Source organism: Notamacropus eugenii, chromosome 1, assembly GCF_028372415.1.
Source record: "Notamacropus eugenii isolate mMacEug1 chromosome 1, mMacEug1.pri_v2, whole genome shotgun sequence".
Lineage (NCBI taxonomy): Eukaryota > Metazoa > Chordata > Mammalia > Diprotodontia > Macropodidae > Notamacropus > Notamacropus eugenii.
This window is the reverse complement of record NC_092872.1, coordinates 43,665,753-43,689,508: the sequence shown is the minus strand read 5'-3', so window position 1 is coordinate 43,689,508 and position 23,756 is coordinate 43,665,753. Positions and strand designations below refer to the sequence as shown.

At 39.7% G+C, this 23,756-nt stretch overlaps 1 protein-coding gene across 1 annotated transcript in view; it reads right to left on the bottom strand.

Annotated features, from left to right (window-relative positions):
- Positions 1-14,417: 14,417 nt before the first annotated feature.
- The window catches only part of HS3ST4 (heparan sulfate-glucosamine 3-sulfotransferase 4), a 456,023-nt gene continuing 446,684 nt past the window's right edge, over positions 14,418-23,756 (bottom strand). Inside the window, exon 2 of the mRNA XM_072597846.1 lies at positions 14,418-19,142. Coding sequence (XP_072453947.1) covers positions 18,506-19,142 — 637 coding nt within the window. The 3' untranslated portion in view covers positions 14,418-18,505. The remainder of the gene's footprint in view (positions 19,143-23,756) is intronic.

Here is a 23,756-nt window from a genome sequence, read left to right as displayed (position 1 = left end):
TAGCCACAAGAATTCTTCAAGTAAAAATACCACAATTCTGAATTACATAGAATTCTCATGTCAGAAGGGACCACAGAGGCCATCTGGTCGAACCTCTTCCTATAATAACCAGGAGAAATATTCATACAGACTCAACTTCAAGATCTCTAATGAAGGGGAATTCACCATCTCCAAAGGCAGCTGTTCTATTTTTGGAAATTGTTAGGAGATAATTACTCACGTTAAGCCAAAATTTCCCTCTATTCAGCTATGGCCCATTGCTCCTGGTTCTGTCTTCTGAAGCCATGATGAACAAATCTGATCCCCCTTCCACATGACAGTGCTGATTTATTCATAGAGATATCATGCCCCTGTGCCATTTTTTAAAATCAGTAATATCTCAGTTGAAAAAATATTTGGAAGCCCTCTTACACTTGTTCTATTTCATTGTGGTGTGATGGAAGACAGGCTTTAAGGGAGTAGGACTAAGTCTTTTCTCTTGCAGGCCATAGATGCCCAGCTTCTTTAAACCATCTTCATGTGGCTTGGGTTCCATTTTTCTCACCATCTGGAAATAATAGTAAATTCTAGAAAGAGGTTTTTTTTAATGTAAATTAGCAATATTTTCTTGGCTAGGGTAAAAAAAATGCTGGAAGAGACTCAGTCAGGTTGTGAAATCCCCTGAAGAACAGGAAGAAAATATAAGACATCTATTGGTCCTAATGGGTTAGTCTTTTGCCTGTCCCTTCTGTTTCTTTCCAGTTCTGGGATTTCAGACTACATTCAATAATGTTATCTAGATATCAAGGCATAGTTTAATGGACTTCTCCTCTATGAAGTTTTTCCTGATCATCCCTGCCTAATCTCATCTTTCTTTCCTTCTTTCCTTCCCTCCTTCTTTATGTCCTTTCATCTTTCTTCCCTCGTTTTCTTTCTTCCTCTCTTTCATTATCCTTTCTTTTTTCTTCCTTCCTTCCTTTCTCCTTTTTCTCCTTTCCTTTTGATTTTTATTTTTAGTCTACACCTGTAATTTTATTGGTGTGGGGAACTTATAGTGGGGAAACTCCCTCTCCCTATGCAAATCAATAACTGATCATCTTAAAGGGTGACCTGGGGCATTGATAGTTACTTGCCCATGCTCATACAGTTAGTATGTGTCAGAGTTAGGAATTGAACTCAGATCTCTCTGAATCAAAGACTATCCCTGTACTGTACCATATTTTGATTCCCATTTGTATTCTATCCCACTCATTTGTATTATATTTATCATGTCTATGACTTAGCAACTCTCTCAACTCTAGCCTCCTTTAGGGCAGGATATTTATTTACTCATGTATCTCTTCTAGCTCCTAGCACAGTGCTCTGTATATGGTAGGTGCTTAATCAATGTTTGTTGCATGTCCGAATAAATAAAGATGATTGAGAGATCATTGTAGGCTAATCATATTTCCAATCAGAAATACATCTGTTAACAATTCAGAGGAAATTGGCAAGTTCTTCCTGTTTTAGATATAATGAAGTCATTTCTGAATGAATAGTGACTGCTTTCCCATGGCCCTTAGGGGCTAGCTAAGGAGGAGCAGCTTTTAGCATACTCTATCCCCACCTTAATGATTCAAGAACAGTTTGGGGGAAGAGGCCACTTGCTGTAGTTGTTTCATCATTCAGTTGTGCCTGACTCTTTGTGACCCTGTATGGGGTTTTCTTAGCAAAGATACTGGAGTGGTTTGCCATTTTCTTCTCCAGAGGTTAAGTGACTTGCTCAGGGTCACGCAGTTAGTAATTATCTGAGGCCAGATTTGAACTCAAGTCTTCTTGACTCCAGACCTAGCATTCTCTCCATTGAGCCACCTGGCTGCCTCTGAGACCACCACAAGCTTGCTTACTTAGCACCAGGAGAATTGCCTTTTCGAAGATAAGTCAAGGCAACATGCATTAATATAGCATCTACTCCATACTTGTCACTGTGCTAAGTGTTCTTTAAGGTAAGTAATTGAATTAACTGAAATAAAAACATAATAGAGGAGAGAGAGGACAAGAGGGCAAAGGTGAGTTCTACATTCTATGACATCAGAAGGAGCCCAGCGCAAAGTAAGCTTATTGAAGACAGGGATCATTTCACTTTTGCCTTCATTGATATCCCGAGTCCCTAATGGAGTCCCTTGCACCTAGTAAATACTTAATAAATGTAGGATGGATGTTAGAGCTGGGACCTTGGAATATAGTTCATAAAATGTTTGAGCTGGAAGGGACCTTGATGCATAAAACATGGAATGTCAAATCTGGAAGGGACATTTGAGATCACCTAGTCCAATGCCATCATTTTATAGATGAAGAAACCAGAGAGCCAGAGAGAGGAGGTCACTGAGTGGGTGAGTGGCAGACCAGCAATGAGACAAAAGGCCCTGCAGGGAAATGGCTGGCACTGTCCCTATTTGAAAACAAACAAAAACGGAGAAAGAACAGAAGAGAGCTGCTGATTTTCCACCTGGATATATGTTGCTTTAGAGCATTCGACAGTATCCTCTTGCCATGCTGCCTGTGGCATAAACAATGCCCATTGCATTCCGTTTTTTTTCTTCCTCTCTGAGAGGTGGCCCGATCCCCGACAGGAGGCTCACAAATGCCAAAGATGATGAAAGCTTTCATTTCCAAAGCCTTCTCCCCAGGCATTCCTGGGGAGTAGGGCTTCTCCCTTGGCCCCCTTGAAGGCTGCTGCACGGTGAGCAAAATGGAGCCAGATTTCTTCTTAAGTGGCAAAAAAAGGAATGTCTTTCCATCACCATGCGATACATGGACTCAGTAATGTTCCTCTGAGGGTCCTGTAGAATCTGCTGTGGTCACCTCCACTGCTACCTACCCTGGCTCGAGGGAAGGGAGAAGCCAAAGGCTTTGCTAATTATCGCTTTTTTCTTCCCCTCCCCTACTTAAATAAAAAAAGAAAACACTTATTTTGACCTTTTATTGTGGATTTTTAAAAACCCCCAAGGTTTCTTGGAAAGAAGCTGGTGACAAAAGCTCAGGGCCTCAAGACATTATACAATGAAAAGAAAAATCCTTTTTTCGTAACAAGGATGACGTTGAGTCATGTGATGAAATGAGATAACGTGTGGAAAATGTTTTGCCAACCTTAAATCACTATATCCGTGTGAGCTATTATCATATCATGAGTGAGAAGTGGAAAAATCAGCTCTTCATAGGGGTCAGTGACTTCTCAGGTGAGCAGCTCCCCTTAAATAGAGAATATATTTACTCTGATTCAGCATCAAACCGGGGCTTAGAGATGCCCAGAAGTGCCCTGGATTGCTTCTGTCACACTATCCTCCCCCTACTGCACATTCTAGCCAAAATTAGATAATAGCTTCCCCCTATGATGGCCACACTATTTCCAATTCTGGGCATCTTCGCAAGCCACCCCTCAGCCTAGAATGTGCTCTTTCCTCATTCTTTTATAGTGTTCCTTCACAATGACAGGGCAACTATAAATACCTGTCAAAATCCTACTTTCTTCCAGGCTTACATCATGTATTACCTCAAAGGACCATAAGATTTAGAGATGGAAGCATCTTTAGAGATTATTTACTTTGGAAAGTAAAGTGAGAGTAAGTTAACCTCAAGGTCACATAGATAGTATTTAACAAAGTTGCGTTCTGAATTGAGATCCACTGACTACTCCCACACACACATCTGAAAATCACTTTTCACTTGTCAATATTTTTCTTCAGTCTTATTTTCAAGATTCCCTCCTTTCCTTTCTCTCTTAATCCTCCTTCTGGGATATTTATTCATGTTGCATTTCTTGGTAGATTGTAAGCTCCTTGAGGACAGACTGCTATTTTTTCATCTTTGGATCTTCAGTACACTGTATAGTGCTCTAACCGTAGCAAGTGCTTAGTAAATGTTTGATAAGTGGCATTAAATTGATCCAAATCTTATCATATCCCTAAGTGGCTGGCACAATCTGTTGGCAGAGTAGTTGAGGGAAGCAGGTGCCAGGAGATTGTGCCGCTTTAGAACCAAAACTGAGAGATACATAAATGGTGAGGCACACATGGGAAAAGTGTCACCTCTTGGGGGTGATTGAAAAGTTAATAGCAAGGCTGCAGGAACATAAGGAAAGAAGAAAGCAGAGGACTAGTCTCTCTGTCAAGAAGCAGTTAGAAGTCAACCTGCATACTCAAAATGTTAAAGTATACTGAGGGAGAGGAATTGTGGGACATGTAATGACAAGCAAAGTAGGATCTTTTGCTGTCTTTGTTTTAGACAGTCAAGTGCTTCTGATTGAATCTTACCTTTGATTAATCTTGTCTTTAACTAGAAACAGTGTGTGTGTGTGTGTGTGTGTGTGTGTGTGTATGTGTGTGTGTGTGTGTGTATGTGTGTGTATAGTAGAGAGAGTTTTAACCAATCAGACATATGCAAGTGGGCTCAAACCAATCAGATACATGTGGGCTCTAGCCAATCAGATACTGAGTAGAACTCTGTGTGTGTGTGTGTGTGTGTGTGTGTGTGTGTGTGTGTGTGTGTATGAAGACAGCCAGAACTGAGAGAAGACATGAAGAGAGCCATCATTGAAAGGGTGAGCCAGCATTGAGCAGAAGAGAGCTGAGAGGAGACCTCTGAGAGCCTAGTGGGAGGCTCCTAAAGGAAGCCCTGTCTGTTGGTCTGTGTTGATTTCTCAGAAAGAAGTTCCATCTGTTGGTCTTTGTGAGTGAATTGAGATGATGATGCTGGTGGTGTGTGTTAGTATCGTTGTTGCCCTGCTGAGCTTCATTTTCCCAGAGACAGAAGCTGCAGAGTGGAGCAGTCCTCATGAGCTGAGACATGGAGCAGGAGCAGAGAGCTGTCCATGCATGAATGCAGGGAGAGTCAGGAGTGGTCAGCCCACAGACAAAGAGCCATGGGACTTGGAATCAACCTCTAGTTAAGATGAAAGAGGACTTTACTTGGACACTTGGTATTGATTAAAGACATTGTTCTTACTGTGACCTGGGGTGGATGATGTGTTATTTCAAAAAAGGATTTTATTTGGATATGTGGTATTGATTAAGGATGTTGTTATTGTTATGAGATATATATTGATTGAATGATGTGTTTTACTTAAGGATGTTGCTATGAATGTCATGCTTTATTGTATTAAGCAATGCTTAGTTTGTTACTGAATAAGTAAAGAGTTCCTTATACTATGTGATTTGACCCTTGAAATCATTCACAGCAGCAGTCCTCAGGTGTTCTGCCATGATTGGCTTTACACATGAATTATTTGAGGGAGTAGGAGAGATGGTGTTTGGTGGCTTAGAGATTTTTGCACTACAAGGCTTGCTATGAATGTCCTTCCTTTGGTCAATAAAATATTTTCATAGTAGAGAGCAAGAAAGGGGAAGGGAGTGGAGATGACATTAAAGCCAGCGATTAGTTGCTGGCTTCTCCATACCACGTACACTGGCACAGGATGAGCAATGGAGAGTGATACAAATCAGGTCCAGACTCAGTCTAGTACAATTTATCTCAATCAACTGAACTCATTTCCTGTTTCTGGAGAAGAGTGCTTGAGCTGGGGCAGGAAAAGCACCAGGCAACCTGATGCTGGTAGGGAAGGGATGGGTGTGTTCCCTAGGTGGGTTCCAATAAGAGAAGATCATTGAAGATTTTGTTCTCTTATGTGTGGAATGTTATTTGTAGACTCATGATGTCTTCTGGGAATCCATTTTTTTTAAACAGCATATGACTGGTCAAACTATGAATTGGTTTAGGCATTCTGGATGAGAATGTGGAACAATTTGAAGAAAGTGACAAAAAATATCTTTACTCTTTGATCAAGTGAGCCCCATTGTGAGGCAGAAGACAAGAAGGTCAAAGGTAGAAGGAAAGATTCCATGTGCACCAAAATATTTACGGCAGCACTTTTTACAATAACAAAATACTAAAAGCAACAAAGATAATCATTGAATGGCAACAGTTCAAATAGATTGTGGTATGTGGATACATGGTATGTGGTATGTGGTATATGATGATGGAAAATGGACTATAACTGCACCATAAGGAATGGAGATTATAAAGAATACAGAGAAACATGAGAAGGTTTATATGAATTGATACAAAGGGAAATTGGTAGGACCATGAAAATAATATACATAATGATTACAAGTTTAAAATGGAAAGAATAACAACAAAGAAAAGAAATTAACACAATGTAAGCGTAATGAACAAGCCTAACTCTGAAGAAGAAATATGAGAATATACTTCATTTCCTGATTTGCTAAGATGGCTAAGATTTGCTAAGATTAGTGTGAAAAACCATATATACTGGTAGACTTCATTGTGGATTATTTTATAACATCATTGTTTTGTCTCTCTGGGTGGAGGTGGAAGAGGAAAAAGATACATTGGGAAATATATGTACTATAAAATCAGGATATATCTTTTTTTAAAGCACCAAAACAGCATTAGTCACAATAGCAATGCCATCAGTGCACTTCTCTGCTTAGCCTGATTTTGTCATTCCCTCAATAAAGGAATCAAAAGTCTGAACATTAATGAGGTAGGTGCCACACTTACAGTAGAGCCATCATTCCTAAATGTTGGGTATTTGAGGGAGAGGATGGCTGGATGAGGCTAGACACTGCTATGTCTTTTAGGTCCCCAAGCATCAGGACAATCTGAGAGATGAAAAAGAACAAGAGGGAACATGTCATCTAGCCCTCATGCTCAAGCACTAATGTTGTTCAATATTCCTGGTAGATGGACATAATTTAGACTTAGTCAGATATAGTACTTTACAAGGCATCCTCATAGATTTAGGAATCTTAGGAAGCTTAGAAATCATCCAGTCAGTGTTTCCATTTGACAGAGCAGAAAACTGAAACATGGAGCATGGAAATGACTTGTACAAGGTCCCTAAGCTAAGTGGCACCATATGATCATGAGCCTTGATAACATTGTTAAATGGGAAGACATCCAGAAGAGTGAGACCAGGATGGCAGAAGGTATTGCAATCATACAATGTAAGCATCAGTTGGGAGATAAGAGATTTTCAGTGTGAAGAAGTGAAGAATTGTGGGGCAGGGAAAAAAGGGAACATGAGAACTCTATTAAAGTATCTGGAGGTTTTCATGTGGAAAAGGAATTAGGTTTATTGTGCTTGGCTTCAGAAAAGTGACCTACTGCAGAAGCAATGAATGGTGGATGTGGATGTAATGGGGCAAAGGTAGGCATCACACACACACACACACACACACACACACACACACAAACTTCCTAATGATGAGATCTATTCCAAGACAAATTAGATTGCTACTGGAATCAGTGGATTTATGTTATTAGAAATCTTCTGGCCAGATGAACCTTTCTCAGGTGTGTTGCACAGATGATCGATCCTCTTTCAGGCAAAGGTTGTTCTAGGTGACTTAGTCAACTCTTAGATTCTGTGAACCTAGATCTCTTGATTCTTCCAGTCCCCTTCTTACTCACTACACCACTGTTTCCCTTTCACATTTATTACCTCATTTGATTCTCTCAACAACCCTGTAAGGGTCACCATCATATAGATGTGAATACCAAAACACAGAGATGCCAAGTAAGTTGTCCAATGTCACACAACTAGTTAGTGGTAGAGCCAGGAGTTGAACTCAGGGCAGCGTCAGTCTTGATGTCAGGAAGATTCTCTTCTCGAGTTCAAGTGTGTGACTCTACACAAGTCACTTAACCCTGTTTGCCTCAGTTTCATCATGTGTAAAATGAGCTTTAAAAGGAAATGCAAACCACTCTAGGATCTTTGTCAAGAAAACTCTAAATGGGCCATGAAGAGCCAGATAGGACTGAAAAGTGACTGAAACACCTTCTGATTCTATACTCAATGCTCTTCAGTGAGATAGAAAAAGTTATACTTGGAGTCAGAAGCTCTAAGCTCATATTCTGGCTCTGTTACTTACATCTTGCACGACCTCTGACGAGCTGTTTCTGCTCTCTGGCCCTTGACTTCCTCTTCTGCAAAATAAGGTATTTGAATCAAATGATACTGAAAGTTCCATTTAGCACTGAGCATATGATCTTTGGCTTCCTTTGGTTGCATTCAACCATCAGCACGACCAAGATGTCTAACCTTTTGACCTGAGACTCAAAGAGAGTCATTTCTTTTTCAGGGATCTCAATCTGTACCCAGTGATTCCCAACATATGCCAGTTCTTTGGTACAGGGGTATTAGAGGAGGGTAATTAGACAAAGGGAGGGGGGACAAAGTTCAATGAGAAGACACAATAGTAGAGCTTGTCTTCATCTTACAGGATTTAGGATCCCCTTAAAAGTCAGTTAGTCTAACCCTCTCATTTTATACAGGAGGAAAGTGAGATTGGAATTGACTTGTCCATGGCTATAATGAATTAATAACGGAGCCAGGATTTGAACTTAGGCTTCTTAAATTTATTTAGTATTTTATTTTCCCCCAGTTACATGTAAAACTTTTTTAACATTTATTTTAAAACCTTTGTAACTCCAGTGTTCTTAATGAGAAAAGGAAGGGAAGAATTAATGAAAATGTGACATTCAGGAAGTAAATCTTTCCACAGAATGATTTGCAAAAAAGGCCTTTGTGGAGGCTGGGGATTGACTGGTTGAGACCCTATCAACTCTGAGAGATTATGAATTACTGAATTTGAGAATCTCTCAGATTTCAGAAAAACCTGGAAAGACTTGTATGAACTGATGCTGAGTGAAATGAGAAGAACTAGGAGAACATTGTACACAGTAACAACAGCATTGTGTAATGACCACCTTTGATAGACTTAGTTCTTCTCCACAATGCAAGGATCTAAGATAATTCCAAAAGACTTATCCACATGCTTATCCAAAATGCTATCCACATCCAGAGAAAGAACTATGGAGTCTGAAGGCAAATCATAACATACTATTTTTCCTCCTTTTGTTGCTTTGCTTTTTTCTTTTTCATGGTTTTTCCCTTTCTTCTAACTCTTCTTTATAATACAACTCATGTGGAAATATGTTTAATATGATTGTACATGTATAGTCTATATCAGATTGTACACCGTCTTAGAGAAGGGGGAGAAAATTTAGAACTTGAAATCTTATAAAAATTGAATATTGAAAACTAAGAATAAATAAATAATATTTTAACCAGACAAAAAATAACTCATTAATTCTTAATTCCTTGAATAAGGAGGGACAAAGGGGAGACATGGGCCTATGAGAAAGAATAAAAATGGGAAATGCTAGTTGATGGGGTAAGGTAACACAGGTATAAGATTTGGGTGAGTCTTAGAGTCAATGCTATGTATGTATTATAGATGTGAATTATTATTTTTTCCTTATGGATCTAGATGTCTCACAGCACCAGAATATTTATTTCCTGGGTACAGTGGAAGTCTCAATTAAGACAAAGTTTCTTGTTCTTAAAACACCATAGAAAGCTCTAATTCCATTTCATCACTGGGAGTTCATAGGCAACTTAGACATTAACTGCCATAGCTGGATCGTCTATCAAAATCCTATGTCCAACAGATTGGTATTTTGGTGGCAACTTTTTTTAGGATAAGAACTCCAGGATTCCATGTGGAATTGATCCTGGATTCTTAAGACTTCAGACTCTTGTAGGAATTCTAAGTTTGGATGCAGCTTTGAATGTTTTGTCTATTACCTGAGGAATGATGGGACCCAATGTAGAGAGGCTCTTCCCAAAAAGACTGACCATTAGTTGAATTGGGAGTTTTGGGGGGATAGGCTAAAATTACACTTGCAACAATCAACTAAAGAATTGAAGTTGAACTCTGCAATGATGGGAGTTTTGAAATATTGAAGGTAGGAGCATTTAAAATGATCCCAGCAGATCACAACCAGGTAAAACCTCTCCCTAAGCTCAGATGACCTTTTGTGGTAGTTGGCTTCCCACAGCCATGGTGGATGGCAGGTACAACCAAGCCCTGTTGTCTCAGTGAATCCATGACTGTGGAGCCCTTGAACTAGATGGCCTTTCATTTTACCTTTTCATCTGATTCCATCCATTTGACACCATTAATTTATGCCATGAAACTTAGTAAGTTACAAGTTGCTTAAAGTCAAGATATGCTATCTTTCTCACCTTAATAACAACCTTAGCATCTTGCACAATGATTTACACATAGTTAAGTGCTTAACAATTGTATTCAATTGAATTTCACCCAATATTTTCTGGAGAGCAGCTGCAGAAATAAACTCATTATCCAGCAGAAACATGTCCATAATTACTATTCCAGTCCATCCACAGCTGCCAATTGTGATTGCATACAATCACACGTATATCTGGATGTAGAGGACCTACATGTGGATAGTTGTTGGCAAAGGACAGTTGTAATGGTTGAACATAACAGAGTCTAATGGAAAGAATACTAGATTTTGAGAAAGGAGAACTGAGTTCTTCAGTTCATCCAGATGAGGAAACTCCTTCTACCAATGGAGATTGGTACCTGCTCAATACCTCAGTCTTAGAGAGTTGCCTGGGGACAAGTTAAGGGACTTGCCCGGAGCCACACACAGCATGTCAGACATAAGACTCAAACTCAGGTCATCTTGACCTCAAACTAGGTTTCTAGCTCCTATACCAAGTTGCCTTTTACTTACACTAATAATATTAGCATTTATATAGTTCCTTAAGGTTTACAAAGCATTTTAGATTCATTATCTCATTTAATCTTGAAACAACCTTATTAAGTACTATAGGTATTATTATCCCATCAACCCTACAGGGTGGCGAAGAAAAACATTTTGTGAACTTCAACATGATGCATAAATATCAGCTCTGTTATTGCTCATTGTACCCTGATGCCGTTTCCATCCTAAACTCAGCTAGGGATAAGGCTATGTCATTTGGACTGCCATTGGACTATTTCCCAGCAATATAGCAAAGACAATTGTCTCCATGCTTCCTACTTTGTTATTGCTACCAATGGGATCAGGGTCAGTATGACCCATTATCTGCCAAGGTTCATTGAGTGCCCTACTACTGACTCACTTCTTGCTCTGATTTACAGAACTCCATTCTTGGTGCTTCCTAATTTTTCTCCTATGGGTCTTTCCTTGGCTGAATTTTAGGGTCTCTGACTACCCCCTTAAGTCTAGTTCTAGAAACAAATAACAAATATCTTTGCTTTTCTTAAGTTACTACAAAAAAACACCCTAGTCTAGTATACCTCATGGTCATTATTATGAAATCATAGGATATCAGAACTGGAAAGAACCTTAGACCTCCAGTGAAATCTTCTATTTTTAATAGATGAGGAAACCAAAGCCAGGAAGAAACGAGTCATCCAACCAGCCCAACGTGATGAACAGAGTGCTCAATTTGGAGTATGAAGACCTAGGTCTCCACTCTGTCATGTACAAGCTGTATGACCCTATCCAAACATTCATCTCCATAAGACCCAATTTCTGCATTTGTAAAACTAGGGTATTTGGACCAGGCAATCCCCAAGATCCACTGCAGCACTAACGTTCCAGGAGTCTATGGAAAGTAGAAAAGTCAGAATTTGAACCAAGGATTTTTCACTCCAGATACCAGGTTCGTTTTAGGGGAGTGGGAGTGGGGAGACAAGTGGGGTCAGGTGACTTGCCCAGGGACACACAGGTCACAATCCAGCTGAGGTTGGATTTGAACTCAGGTCTTCCTATTCCATGGCCAACATTTTATCCTCTGTGCCACCTAGATGCACTCAAGTACGAAGTTTTAGTATTCACACAGAAATTCCTCAGGAAAATACATAGCTTTTGACAAAACATAAGCTCCGTAAGGGAAAGGATTATCTCATTTTTGTCTTTGTATTTCCATTGAGTAGAACAGTGCTTGGCACATAGTAGGTGCTTAACAAATACATCTGGGTGGTTGAGTGAATGGAGGGCTAGTCATAGTCAGAAAGACCTGAATTCAAATCTGGTCTCAGATACATCCTAGATGTGTGACCCTGGACAAGTCACTGAATCTGTCTACTTTGATTTCCTCATCTATAAAATAGGTATAAAAATAACATCTTCCATACAGTGTTGTTGTGAAAATAAAATGAGATAATATTCATAAAGTACTTTGCATACTTCTAAAGCACTATATTAATATAGTTATCATTATTACTGTTCTCTAATTTTCTAGGTCCATGCTAACAAGTTGTGTCTCCTGTGTATATTAGATGGCATAGGCAGCCATCATACAAAGCTAGGAATTCTGGGAATTCTAGAAATGTATTTTTCAAGTGACACCAATTATCAAACTTCATTTTGTCATGTTTACCCTTGCCCAAGGTGACGCAGACCATAGGAAAGCAGATGATCCATATCTGTACTTTACAGTTCTATTGAAGAAGCCAGAGCACCTTATCTGAGTCCAGTTCCAGGAGTATTGGAATGACTGGCTGGATTGGTCAGGATGGTGTAAAATCCCCAGTTTGAGAGTAATAAAATCTTAGTCAGGAAACCTTGGTCAAGTTACTAAATCTCTTTGTTTTTGTCAACTATCAAATGAGAATTAGATTAGATGATCCCTAGAGACCTTTAACATTTAATAATATTGATAACTTTTATATCGAGTTTTCAGGTTTGCAAAGCATTTTACAGGTTTTAATCTGATTTGTCAGTCACAACTTTGTGAAGCAAATGCCATTCTTACCCCCATTTTTCAGAGGAGGAAACTGAGGTTGAGAAAGGTCAAGTGACTTGACCACACAGGGTCACACAGCTAGTCATTGTATGAGGTGCTTCTTGACATTCTACAATATATCCATGATATATTATAGGGTCTTTAAATTTAAGGGAAAGTTGCATTAAGTCCCTACTATGTTCAAGTACTTACCTACCATGATAGGGACTAAGATTGGAAAGGCAAAACCAAGATAGTTCCTGCCCTCTATGAGCTTACACTGAATTGCGTTTAGAGAGGGTGGAACAACATGAAATAAGTAAATAATATCAAGAAGGAGAGAGAGATAATAACAGCTGGTCAGCAAATGGAGGCTTCCCAGAGGAGATGAAGTTCAAAATCCCATATTTTATGAGCAGCTGGCTTTTTCAGAATCTGCTGAGCAGAGTAACAGCGTTTGTCTGAGAGTGGAAAAAGCATGATGGGATATAAAGCAAGATTAAAAAGAAGAGACCTTACAGAATTGCAAAATGAAATGGGACCTCAGGGATTATGTTCCAGACCCCAACTTCAGTCCCTGACTAGATGATAATAAATGTAGAAATGTTAGGATCTGAATTATTAATATTATTTTGATATTCATTATTAATACTGATAAGAGTATTCCTTGGGATGGTGGACAGAGTGTTCTGAAATGCTAGCGTTCAAATCCTGCCACTGATACGTATCGGCTAAGTGATTCTGGGCTCATCACTTAATCTCTAAGCATCCCAAGCAACTCTAAGTCCATAAAGTGTAGAGAAGGATAGAGGGAGTTTCCACACTGGAAACTATCAGTAAATTGATAGCTCCAGTCCTCCCCAATAATAACAATCTAAAGCATTTAAATTGTGTTGTTATGATTTCTTCCACCTGTGAGTTGTATTTCCAAGAAGTGTTGGAGTAGAGACATGGCGAGGAGTGTCCAGGGACTATGGATCAACGCACAGTCTAAGGAACTGGAATTATCTCATTCCTAACAGAACTGTTTCTCAGTGACATTCTTCATTGCCTTCTCTCTGTGATTATCTTCAGTTTATGCTGTATATATCTTGTGTGTACACAGTTGTTTGTGTGTTATCTGCCCATTGGACTGTGAACTCCTTGACAGCTAGAGTCATGCTGTCTTATTTTCCTTGGAAATTCCCTCAGGGTATAATACAGTGTCCTGCACATAGTAGGCTCCATCAAAGATAGATTACAGTGAAAACCAGGATGCAATATTTAGGTGCTCTCTCTCTCCTGTATGTTTTCTATTATATGTCTGATGAAGTGAATTGAGTTGATAGGGAGCAGGACAGTCAGACTCCAACACCGTTACCCCTCCTCTTTACTTCCACAACTCAGCTGCTATTTGTGAAATAAGAATAGTTTTAGGTCAAAGTTTCTCCTTAAGGGTTGGATAGCCAGGTGACAGGTTGGGTACTGACCTGTATCTAGAGTGTTGGACTTTATGAAGAAAGTCTTAACCTAGGATCTTATGATAGATTTCAAGCAGTCTTTGATGGGGAAAAATGCATTTTTATTTCAATAAAATTGGTTTCCTGTGTGATTCTATGTATTTCACTGAATGAATTTAAGAATATTCTGTGAAGGGATCCATGGGTTTTGACAGACAGCCAAAGGGGTCCAAGATTAAACAGAAAAAAAGGTTAAGAAGTCATGGGATAGAGTCTGATTGTCCGGGTCTTCACCAAGAATATAAACTCTTTGAGGGAAGGAACTATCTCATTTTTGTCTTTTCATAACTGGTACCTAGCACAGTGCCTGACATATAATAGGCATTTAATCAATGTTTGCTGATTGGTTTATTGATTGTTTGCTTGTATTTTAGGCATGGTTCATAAGCAGAGGCCAATGATCAATGGAGCCCAGAGATGTGGCTGCCACAATGTTTTATTAGTTAGAGCTGGCTGGTTCAGTTTTAAAGTTTGAGATGGTCATCTCCTTCTGGTACTTAACAATACACAAAGAAAGAGGCCAGTTAGGCAGAGCTGTCAGCAGCAAGCATAGTGTGAAAGGTTAAATTCTCCATTTCCCAGCCCTAAACCACCCAGCAGCAGCCTTTCCAGAACAGTGAATCATCCACGCAGCTTGTAGAAAATTAAACATAATTTATGCTTTGCTAATTGAAATCAAATACAAAATTCAATCTCTTGTGGGTTGCAATGCTGACATTTAAATAGGAAAGAAAAAAAGTTATTAACCCAACTCTCCTTCCGCAGGTAAGCTACACCCACCTAACTAGGAAATAATTCCTTTTGTCAAGTGTCCCATTTAAAAAAAAAAAAAAAGGCAATTTGGGTTCAGCGGATCCCTTCAGGGGCCACAGAAGATGAAAACAAAGTCAACATGTGGAAAGCAGGACTTCACGGTAGAAAATTTTGTATTTCCTTTTGAATCTGGATCTTTCAAAAATGTCTCCGAATAGATGCTTTAAAAATTAATAAATCTCCCTCTCCCTCCCTATGTGACACTTCTGAAGAATGGTTCCCTATTCTTCTGCCTCTCTGGAGATGAGAGTGACCCTTTCCAGGGCTATTTTCAAGGGCAAGACATTTGGTAAGGATAACTATATCCTTGAACCTCGCCTGTCACTAAAGAGGAGATGGTGAGTCATTGATCAGGGGACCTGATGTGGTCTTTTTAAATCCCTTTCTGTTCAACATACAGAAAAAAAAATGGGGTATTTTTTTCACCTCAGTAAAACTCTGGGAAAGGTCCTATTGAGTCACTAAGCACTTTACTTCTCTGTGGACCACAGGGATATAACCTAAACAGAGAAGAAATCCTTGGAGGGATAGGAAGGAAGAAGCAATAGAAGTTACAAGCACCCTGGGCCATGTTTTTAATCCCTGGGAGTCAAATCTAATATCCCAGCCTTATCATACATGGCCCAGCATGGACTTTCTTCTAAAACCTGTTCTGTAGAAATCAAGATTGAAGGAAGGCTGAGGAAGCAAGGGAAGTAATGGTCTCAATAAACCATCTGAGTTCTCTCCTCTGGAAAACATCCAAACCTGATTGTAAATGCATTATTTTTCCTTGTCTTGTAAAACAATGCTTTTCTAGGTATGACAGACATGTAGGCAGGAGAGAGATGTGGTGAGGATACTGAGTCGACCCTACCACTAAAATGGGGTACATCATAGGATTTCAGAATACAAAGGATTTAAGAAATGATCTAATCCAAATTCACATTTGACAAAGGAGAAAACCTAGGCCCATAGAAAGGAAGGGTCTTGTTTAAGATGTTATAGAGAGTATTCCTTCCTTGGGTATGAGGAAAAAGCAGATGACCTCTTAGAGGCCTTCCAACTCAAAAGTTCTACACTATAGGCTCCGACTAGGGGATCCTCCAAGAAGGGGAGAAAAAGGCAGCTGGGATCTTGTATAAACACATGCTCTCAGGTACCTGTTACCTATGGAACCTCCAGTTTCCCATTTACTATCTGGTCAAGTGTCAAAGACTATTGAAAACCCAATTCTGCCTCTAGGGTAGGCTAACCTAGGCTAGATTGCCATTAGCTCCTTAACCACACCCCAAATCTCAGAAGCTGTCTTCCTTTGGGTCTATTTCATCACAAGAGCAGAAAGTGGGTAGTGAGTGGGAAAGAGGAGACATAATCTTTTTTATAATGGGCCATAGGAGCGTTTTTAGTGCAAACGTCTTGACCCTGTTACGTTTAAGGTTTTTTTTTTCTTTCAAATATTCACATACTACATATATTTTTTTCTATATCATATCTATATCTTCTTTTTGGTAATAAAGGTGTCTCTATTGCCTTCAGCAGTATAGGAACTTTCTCGTCTGAAAAAATAATTCTCATTTATAAGGCTCTGTTAGAGTTGGATATACTGAATTAGGCACAAGTCCATTCTTTGTCAGAACTGCCTGGGACAGAGAAAACCATGGCCTCAGGCTCTATCCTCCCCCTGAGCACAGCTCTGTAAATCATTCCCAAGAGCCTCCTTGCTTCTGCCGTATCCAGATCCATCAGGTGAAGCAGGTGTCAGGCTCCAAAAGAGAATGCAGCTGGAACTATCCATGCCCTTGGAGGGTGGGTGCATGGTTACTGGAAACTAGGGAGACTAAAAGAAATGCTATCAGAACCCATTAATCAGGTTGCATTCCATTTTTATAACAACACAGTTTTCATTTAGCGGGAGAAATGACATTTTAATAACATCTGAGAAAAATTAAACTCATCCCCACTACATATTTTCAGTTTTACCAGAATGATTTCTGGTTTTGTCGGTCTGTGGAAAAGTGCTTTGTGTCAAACGCTGTGTTTTAATTGAATCAAGCTAATGGGAACGGACATTTTATTCAGCCACACCTGATGTGCACTTTCCTATTTCGGGCCACCCCTCCAAGTCTGACAAATGAAGTTAGCTCTTTTGCCTCGGACTACAGCCAGCTGGTTGCAGCAAGACAGACTGAGAGGCCTAGCTAGAACTGGCTTCTCCCTGTCCCCAAGCTACGTGGTACCGTTTGCCTCAATTCCAGTAGCTTTGAGGCCTGGAAGTTTCCAGGGGCCTACTTATAGCCTATATGAACAGCGCCAGTTCCAGAAAATGAATGTGTTCCATGTCCCAGGCCCTTGGGGAAGAGGGGAGGGGGGAAGCAGAGGGGCATGCCTTGTGGGTTACAGGCTATAGCTGCCTGGCCCTGAGCAACAGACATAGCAAGAGATTTGGAGAATCCTATCCAGAAGCAGCATAGAACACTTTATCTTCCTGGGGAAATGGGCTTTTTTCCTCATCCCCAATCAAAAGAGGGTTGGACAGTCTTAGTTTTGCAGCCACTTCAGGAATCTTGCAAGAACTGAGAGGACACTCTCCTGCTTGCCAGTGGAATAATGCAATCAAGTTTGCTCGGGGGGAGGCCCCTGCTTCTAAAATGAGAGGGAATGCTAAGCTAACCTCCCTATCCCACTGGAGGAGGAGGTCCATCACCCTGAAAACTCCCTAGAAGCAATTCATGCTCTCTACAATAGGTGGAGAGGAGATGGCCCTGAGGAGCAGCCTGAGTGAGAGACAAATCTCTTTTGTCCCAACATCAAAGATGAAGGGGATACATGGGAGGATTTTCAGTGGAAAACTGAAGATCCCTGGCATCTAGACTCACCTCCTCAGTCTCAGGGTCAGAGTTCCCCAGGGCCATTTGGTCTTTGCACAGACAGGTAGGATCCCTCCTTTATCCCTCCCTATAAATGGCCACTTGGAATCTCAGGGGACTCCTAGTTGGAGGGCTAAATATGCCTGTGCAAGGAATAAGAAAATGAGGTCATTTGAAGGATAAGGAGCTGTCAAGCATAGGATGAATCAGACACCTTGGCAAGGGGGAGGGTGGGGTTCTTCAAGCTAAATTCCTCCCTTGTTTAACCATGATTTTTGCTAAGAGTGTGTGTGTGTGTGTATGTGTGCGTGTGTGTGTGGTGGGGAGGGATCTTCATTTTCTTCTTGATTGCCCTCATGCTGTACTGTCCAGAGACATTTACTAGCTAAGACCAAAGTGTTGGATCTTGGCTGGAGTCAGGTTAATCCTGTGCAGCTCTAAGGCAGACATTTGCCTTTGGGGGCTGTGCTGAAAGCAATCTCCCACTTACTCCTTCACTAAGCTCTTCTAACTAGATAATGAACACACCAGATTTGAGGGAGAACTGAAGGGAGAGAGAGAGACCCCAAAAGAAGATCTCTTAGCTGCTTGGACAGTAAGGTTTCAGCTCTGCAGGGGCGGGAACTCTGCAACCTGACCAGGAGCTGAGCGCTGCCTGGCTCCCAGGCTGTGACCATGAGCCCTCTGGGGATTTTCACATCTCAGACAGTGATTCACCTCAAACTATCAGATTGCTTTCCCCAGAATTTCTAGTCTCATTTGTCACTATCCTCCTGTTCCCACTGGAAATCTTGACCTGTCATTTGGTAAAACATAACATTGAAGGGTCTGTAAAATTTCCGCAGTCTGTGAATCACATCTGGATCAATCCTGGGGTGAGTCCGCCCCTTGCTTTTGCCCAAGCACCTTGGGGCGCTGCTGTCCTCTGGCTTCTTCAAACAAGGGAACCCCTTGGTTTTGTTGAAGTAGAAATGTTTCTCAGTCACGACTCGTTTGAGACCTAGGAAATCCTGCACTTTGGCCATCTCCCCGGCGGGGTCCACAATAAGCCTCTCACCACTGACAAACAGGATCTGAGACAGGGGGAAATACTGAAGCCAGTTTTCCAAGTGCAGGGCATAAATCCCAATGCGGATGGCACTCCAGGAGGCATCAATCAGCCCCAGGGTCCGGTTTTTGAAGGCTAGCACTTCAAAGGTCGGGATCTCTGGTTTCTTGGAGAGGGTCTGTGTGTAATCAGAGATTGCCCGAGTCACAGGGTTCCTCACAACCACGATCAGCTTGGTATCCTTAGCCATGGAGTGGATTCGTTTGGGAGCTTCATTGGTTACAAAGTAACTTGGAGTTTTCTCCATAGTTATCTGCCCCTCCAGGGTCTTGGGCATTACATTTCTGGAATAAAAAAGGGGAGAGATTTGTTATTCCCACTTCAAAATTTCCATTTTCCCCCCTTATCCAGCAAATAATACTTGAGATGAAGGAATTGCAGAGAGCAAAAGAAACTGATCCATCATAGAATTCTAGAATTTTTAAATTAGAGTGGATTTTAAAACGGAGAATGGCAAAGCCATCTGACACAGAACTTCTTGGGCGCCAGACTCAAATGATGCCACCTCTATTTTAGCCATCATCCTCACCTCCTCCCCATGGGAACTTTGGAACCTGACTCTGGAACCTCCCTGAGCTCTGATTGGTGAACTTTCCATTTCTCTTGCCCAGAACCAGGGCTCCACTTTACTAACCAAGCTCTAGACCATACCTCCTTGCTGGTAGCAACCGTTGTTCCTTTCCAACTTCCCTTTGTATGTCATTTGCCTTCATTAGAATGTAAGTTTGAGGACAGGGACTCATTTGCTTACATGTATCCCTAGTGCCTAGCACAGTGCCAAATATATATTAAGTATATAATAAATGCTCACTCTATCTATCCATCTACCTACCCATCTATCTCTCATCTGTTGGATTTCAGAGCTATGAGGGACCTTAAAATAGAGGAAAGGGGATGTTGGAGCTGGCAGGAAAATTAGAAGAAAAATGTCAGAGTTTGAAAGAACTTTGGAACATAAAATGCCAGGATATTGAATGTTGGAGCTGGAAGGAACCTTAGATTATGGAATTGTAGAGTTGTAAGTGAAACATAACGTTAGACCATAGGATATGATTGCTGGAAAGATCCTTAAAGAACACTTACTCTAACATCACCACTTGACAGAGGCCACTAAAGGTGAAATGACTTCCTTACAGTTTACACAGCAAACCAGTGGCAGAGCTGGAATTAAAACCTAGATCTCCTGACTTGTAAAGACTATTGTTTGTTCTAGTGTTTACTTAAAAAAAAATTAAACTCTCTTTGGTAAGAGCTTCAAGAAATCAAACGGGTTTTAGCATCATTTATCCCCCTAATCAGAGCATGGCAAGTCTATCAGGTGTTAAAGCTGGGCTCAGTAACATATTATACAGTCAATTTGCCATAGGCATATGTAGACAAAAGTTAATTGACAATAAACCTGTACAATACCTGTCTGTACAGCAGGCCATCTGCTACCATTTGCTCAATTAAGTCTATGCACTTCTGAGCCCTGCACCAAAGTGGTCCATTTAGGATTACACAAGACCTTTTTGTTATGATGACATGCTTTTAAATGTCTCAACTAATAAAACTTAATACGAAAGAAGATCCCCTAGCTTCTCCTACCATAATTAAATTTATTTACTATCTGGTGAGTGAGGAAAGAACGACTTTTCTTTTATCTCTAATTCGCATGCTCTGTCAATAATTAATTGCTACTGGGTATGAAGCTTCCTAAGTAAGCACTTTTATTAGGCAAAAGAAATTTGCCTAGCGGATAAATTAACATGTAGCTAGACTTTCTTTGAGAGGGTGTAATAATTCTGTAACATGAAACTTTCTGATCAAAGCAACCGTACCAACCCAAATCAGGAAACCATGAATTGAAGAGATGGCTTCCCTCCAAATGATTCAGACTAATTGCATATCCATTAAACTGCTTGTTTTCACTCATTTCTATTTTTAAGAAAATTTCACATAATGAAAATGAGAAAAGATGCGGAACATTATCGGTATTTTGTCAAAGGGTCAACAAAGCACTTGCTGGGCAGCAGAACATAATGTAAAGAGCGTTAAATATGAATGTTGAAGATCTTAGCTCAAATCTTCTCTTTAGCACTGACTCCCTGTGTGCCCTTGGGCAAGTAACAACATCTTTGGGCCACTAATTTTTCATCTTTAAAATGAGGGAATGAGTCTAGTTGTCCTTTATAATTCTTTTATATCTAAAATACTACAAAAATACTCTGATCCTATAATCCAGAGCAATCTAATGAATTCTGAACTTGGAGTCAAGAGATCTGGATTAAAATCCAGGCTTTTAAACTTAATAGCCATGGGATTATAGACAACTCATTTCATCTCGCTGAATGTCTCCAGTTCCCCTATCTGTGCAATGGTAAAGAATCTTTGCACTAACTACCTCACATGATGAATGTGAGGAAAGCTCTTTGTAAACTTGAAAGTGACAGATAACCCTGTTATTAATTTATTGTTAGTAAAGCTAAGACTAGCATTTGAGTCTTCTAGCTCCTACTAAGGAAAGGACATTAGATTAGATAAAGACTTGGACCTTTCCTTTCTAATTCTAAGAGCCTATGATTCTAGTTTAATGCAAAGGTTCAAAATGGATGAGTTACCATTAAGATAAGATTCCATTCAGAAAACTGATACACTGACTTGTTTCCCAGCTTAAGGGTTTTTAGAAAATAGAAGTAGTTTAAGTTCCAACAAGTTCACTAAGAGGTTAAAGCAAAACAAGAAAAAAATTTTTTTTGGTTCAGTTGAATAAACTGAGTTTACTTCAGCCTAGGGATTCAAAGAAAGATCGCAGTAATCATTCTAAATCTTTGGATTTAGGCCAGTTTGGTAAAAAAGAAAATGAATGAGACCAGACCGATGAAGAAATGAATTCTAGTTTCAACTCTGTCCTTTCTGTTCTATGTGAACTTTGCTTTCCTCATTTGTAAAACAGAGATAATAATGCTTTCCCTGATTCCTTAGGAGGACTGTTCTGATAAGCACATGTTTGTGAATGGACTATTAAACCTACAAAGTTCTATACCCACATATGGGAATATTTTTACTATTCATGTTGTTATCAGTTCAGTAGAGGGAGGAGACACTGGTAATGGTAATCATATTATACAATACTGCATAATAAACACGTTAGAGAATTACAGTCTCCTGTTTCCATTTAAAAAGAAAAGTAAGGGGCAAGTTTTATGATACCTTAAAATCAAGACTGACTTTAAAACTTGTGTGAGAGCAGTCCTTGGTACCTGTCAGTAGTAGCTAAGTGTCATGAATCCATATTAACGCTGAGATTGCTATAGGATGAACCAACCAACGAACTAATGAATTAAGAGATTATAGTCTTGGTGCTATCACATACTGCATAACAGTCAGCAAGTCACTTCTCCATTTTTAAATTAAAAAAATTTAAATTATCAAACACTTCCCCTTCTCCCCCCCAAAAAAACAAATCAAACCAAACCTGTATAACACAGAAGCATAGTCAAGACAAACAAATTCCCATTTGATCATGTACACAAATGTAAATTTTATTCTATATATTAGTCTATCATGTCTATGTCAGGAGGTAGGTAGCATTTTTCCTACTGGTCTTCTGTAATTATGGTTGATCATTGCATTACTCAGAGTTCTTAATGGCTCTTCTTTGGAATGTTGATATTATGTACTAAATAATAGTTTTCTAACTCTGCTGACTTCATCCTACAACAGTTTGCACAATTTCTCTAAGTTTTCTCTGAAACACGTTCTCTTTCCATAGATCCACTATAATTGCCTCATCCACTCCTCAATAAACGGGAAATTAGTTATTTTCCAATTATTTGCCACCATGAAAGGAGCTCCTAAAAATATTTCTTGTGCACATCGGAGCTTTTGTTCTTTGTTGAGCTCTCTGAGGTATAGACCTAATGATGTTATTACCAGGTCAAAAGATATACACAGTTTAGTAATTTGGGGGCATAGTTCCAAATTGCTTTCCAGAACATCTGACCAATTTACAGTTCCACCAATGTACAACAGTGTGCCTGTTTACCTGCAACCCTTCCAACATGTCATTTTCCCTTTTTTTGGTAACTTTGCTATCTGGTGGGCATAAGGTGAAATCTCAGAGTTGTTTAATTTGCACTTTTCTATTATTGATTTGGAGAGTTCGTTCACATGGCCAAAGCCATCACAGATTTCATCCATTGAAAACTGTCTTTTCATATGCTTTGACCATTTATCAATTGATGAAAAACTGTCATTCTTATAAATTTGAATCAGTTCCTTATATATCTTAGAAATAAAACCCTAACCAGAGAAATTTGTTGCAAATATTTCCACCATTTAACTCCCTGCTAAGGTTATTGGATTTGTTTGTACAAAATCTTTTAAATTTTATGCATCAGAATTGTTTATCTTATCTTTGCTCCTTTACAGTCCATGTTTGGTCATTTTGTCCTGTACATAAATCTGAAAGGTAATTTCATCCTTGTTCCCCTAAACAGTTTATGAGGTCACCTTTTACTTCTTAGGTCATATATTCATTTGGAGTTTATCTTGGTGCATGGTGTGAGGTGTTGACCTAAATCTAATTTCCGCCAGACTGTTCCCAGTTTTCCCCATTGATTTTGCCTAATAGTGAGTCCTGATACCAACAACTAGAGTCTTTTGGGTTTACCAAATACTAGATTTCTGGGTCATCTGCTTCACTATGTTGTGCACTTAATCTGTTGCTCTGATAGACCTCTCGATTTTTTTAACCAATACCAAACTGCTTTGATGGATATTGGTTTGTAGTTTGAGATATGGTAAAATTAGACTTCCTTCACACTACTTAATAATGATTTCCCTCAAGATGCTTGACCTTTTGTTGTTCTCGATTAATTTCATGATTATTTTTTAATTCTATAAAATACTGTTTT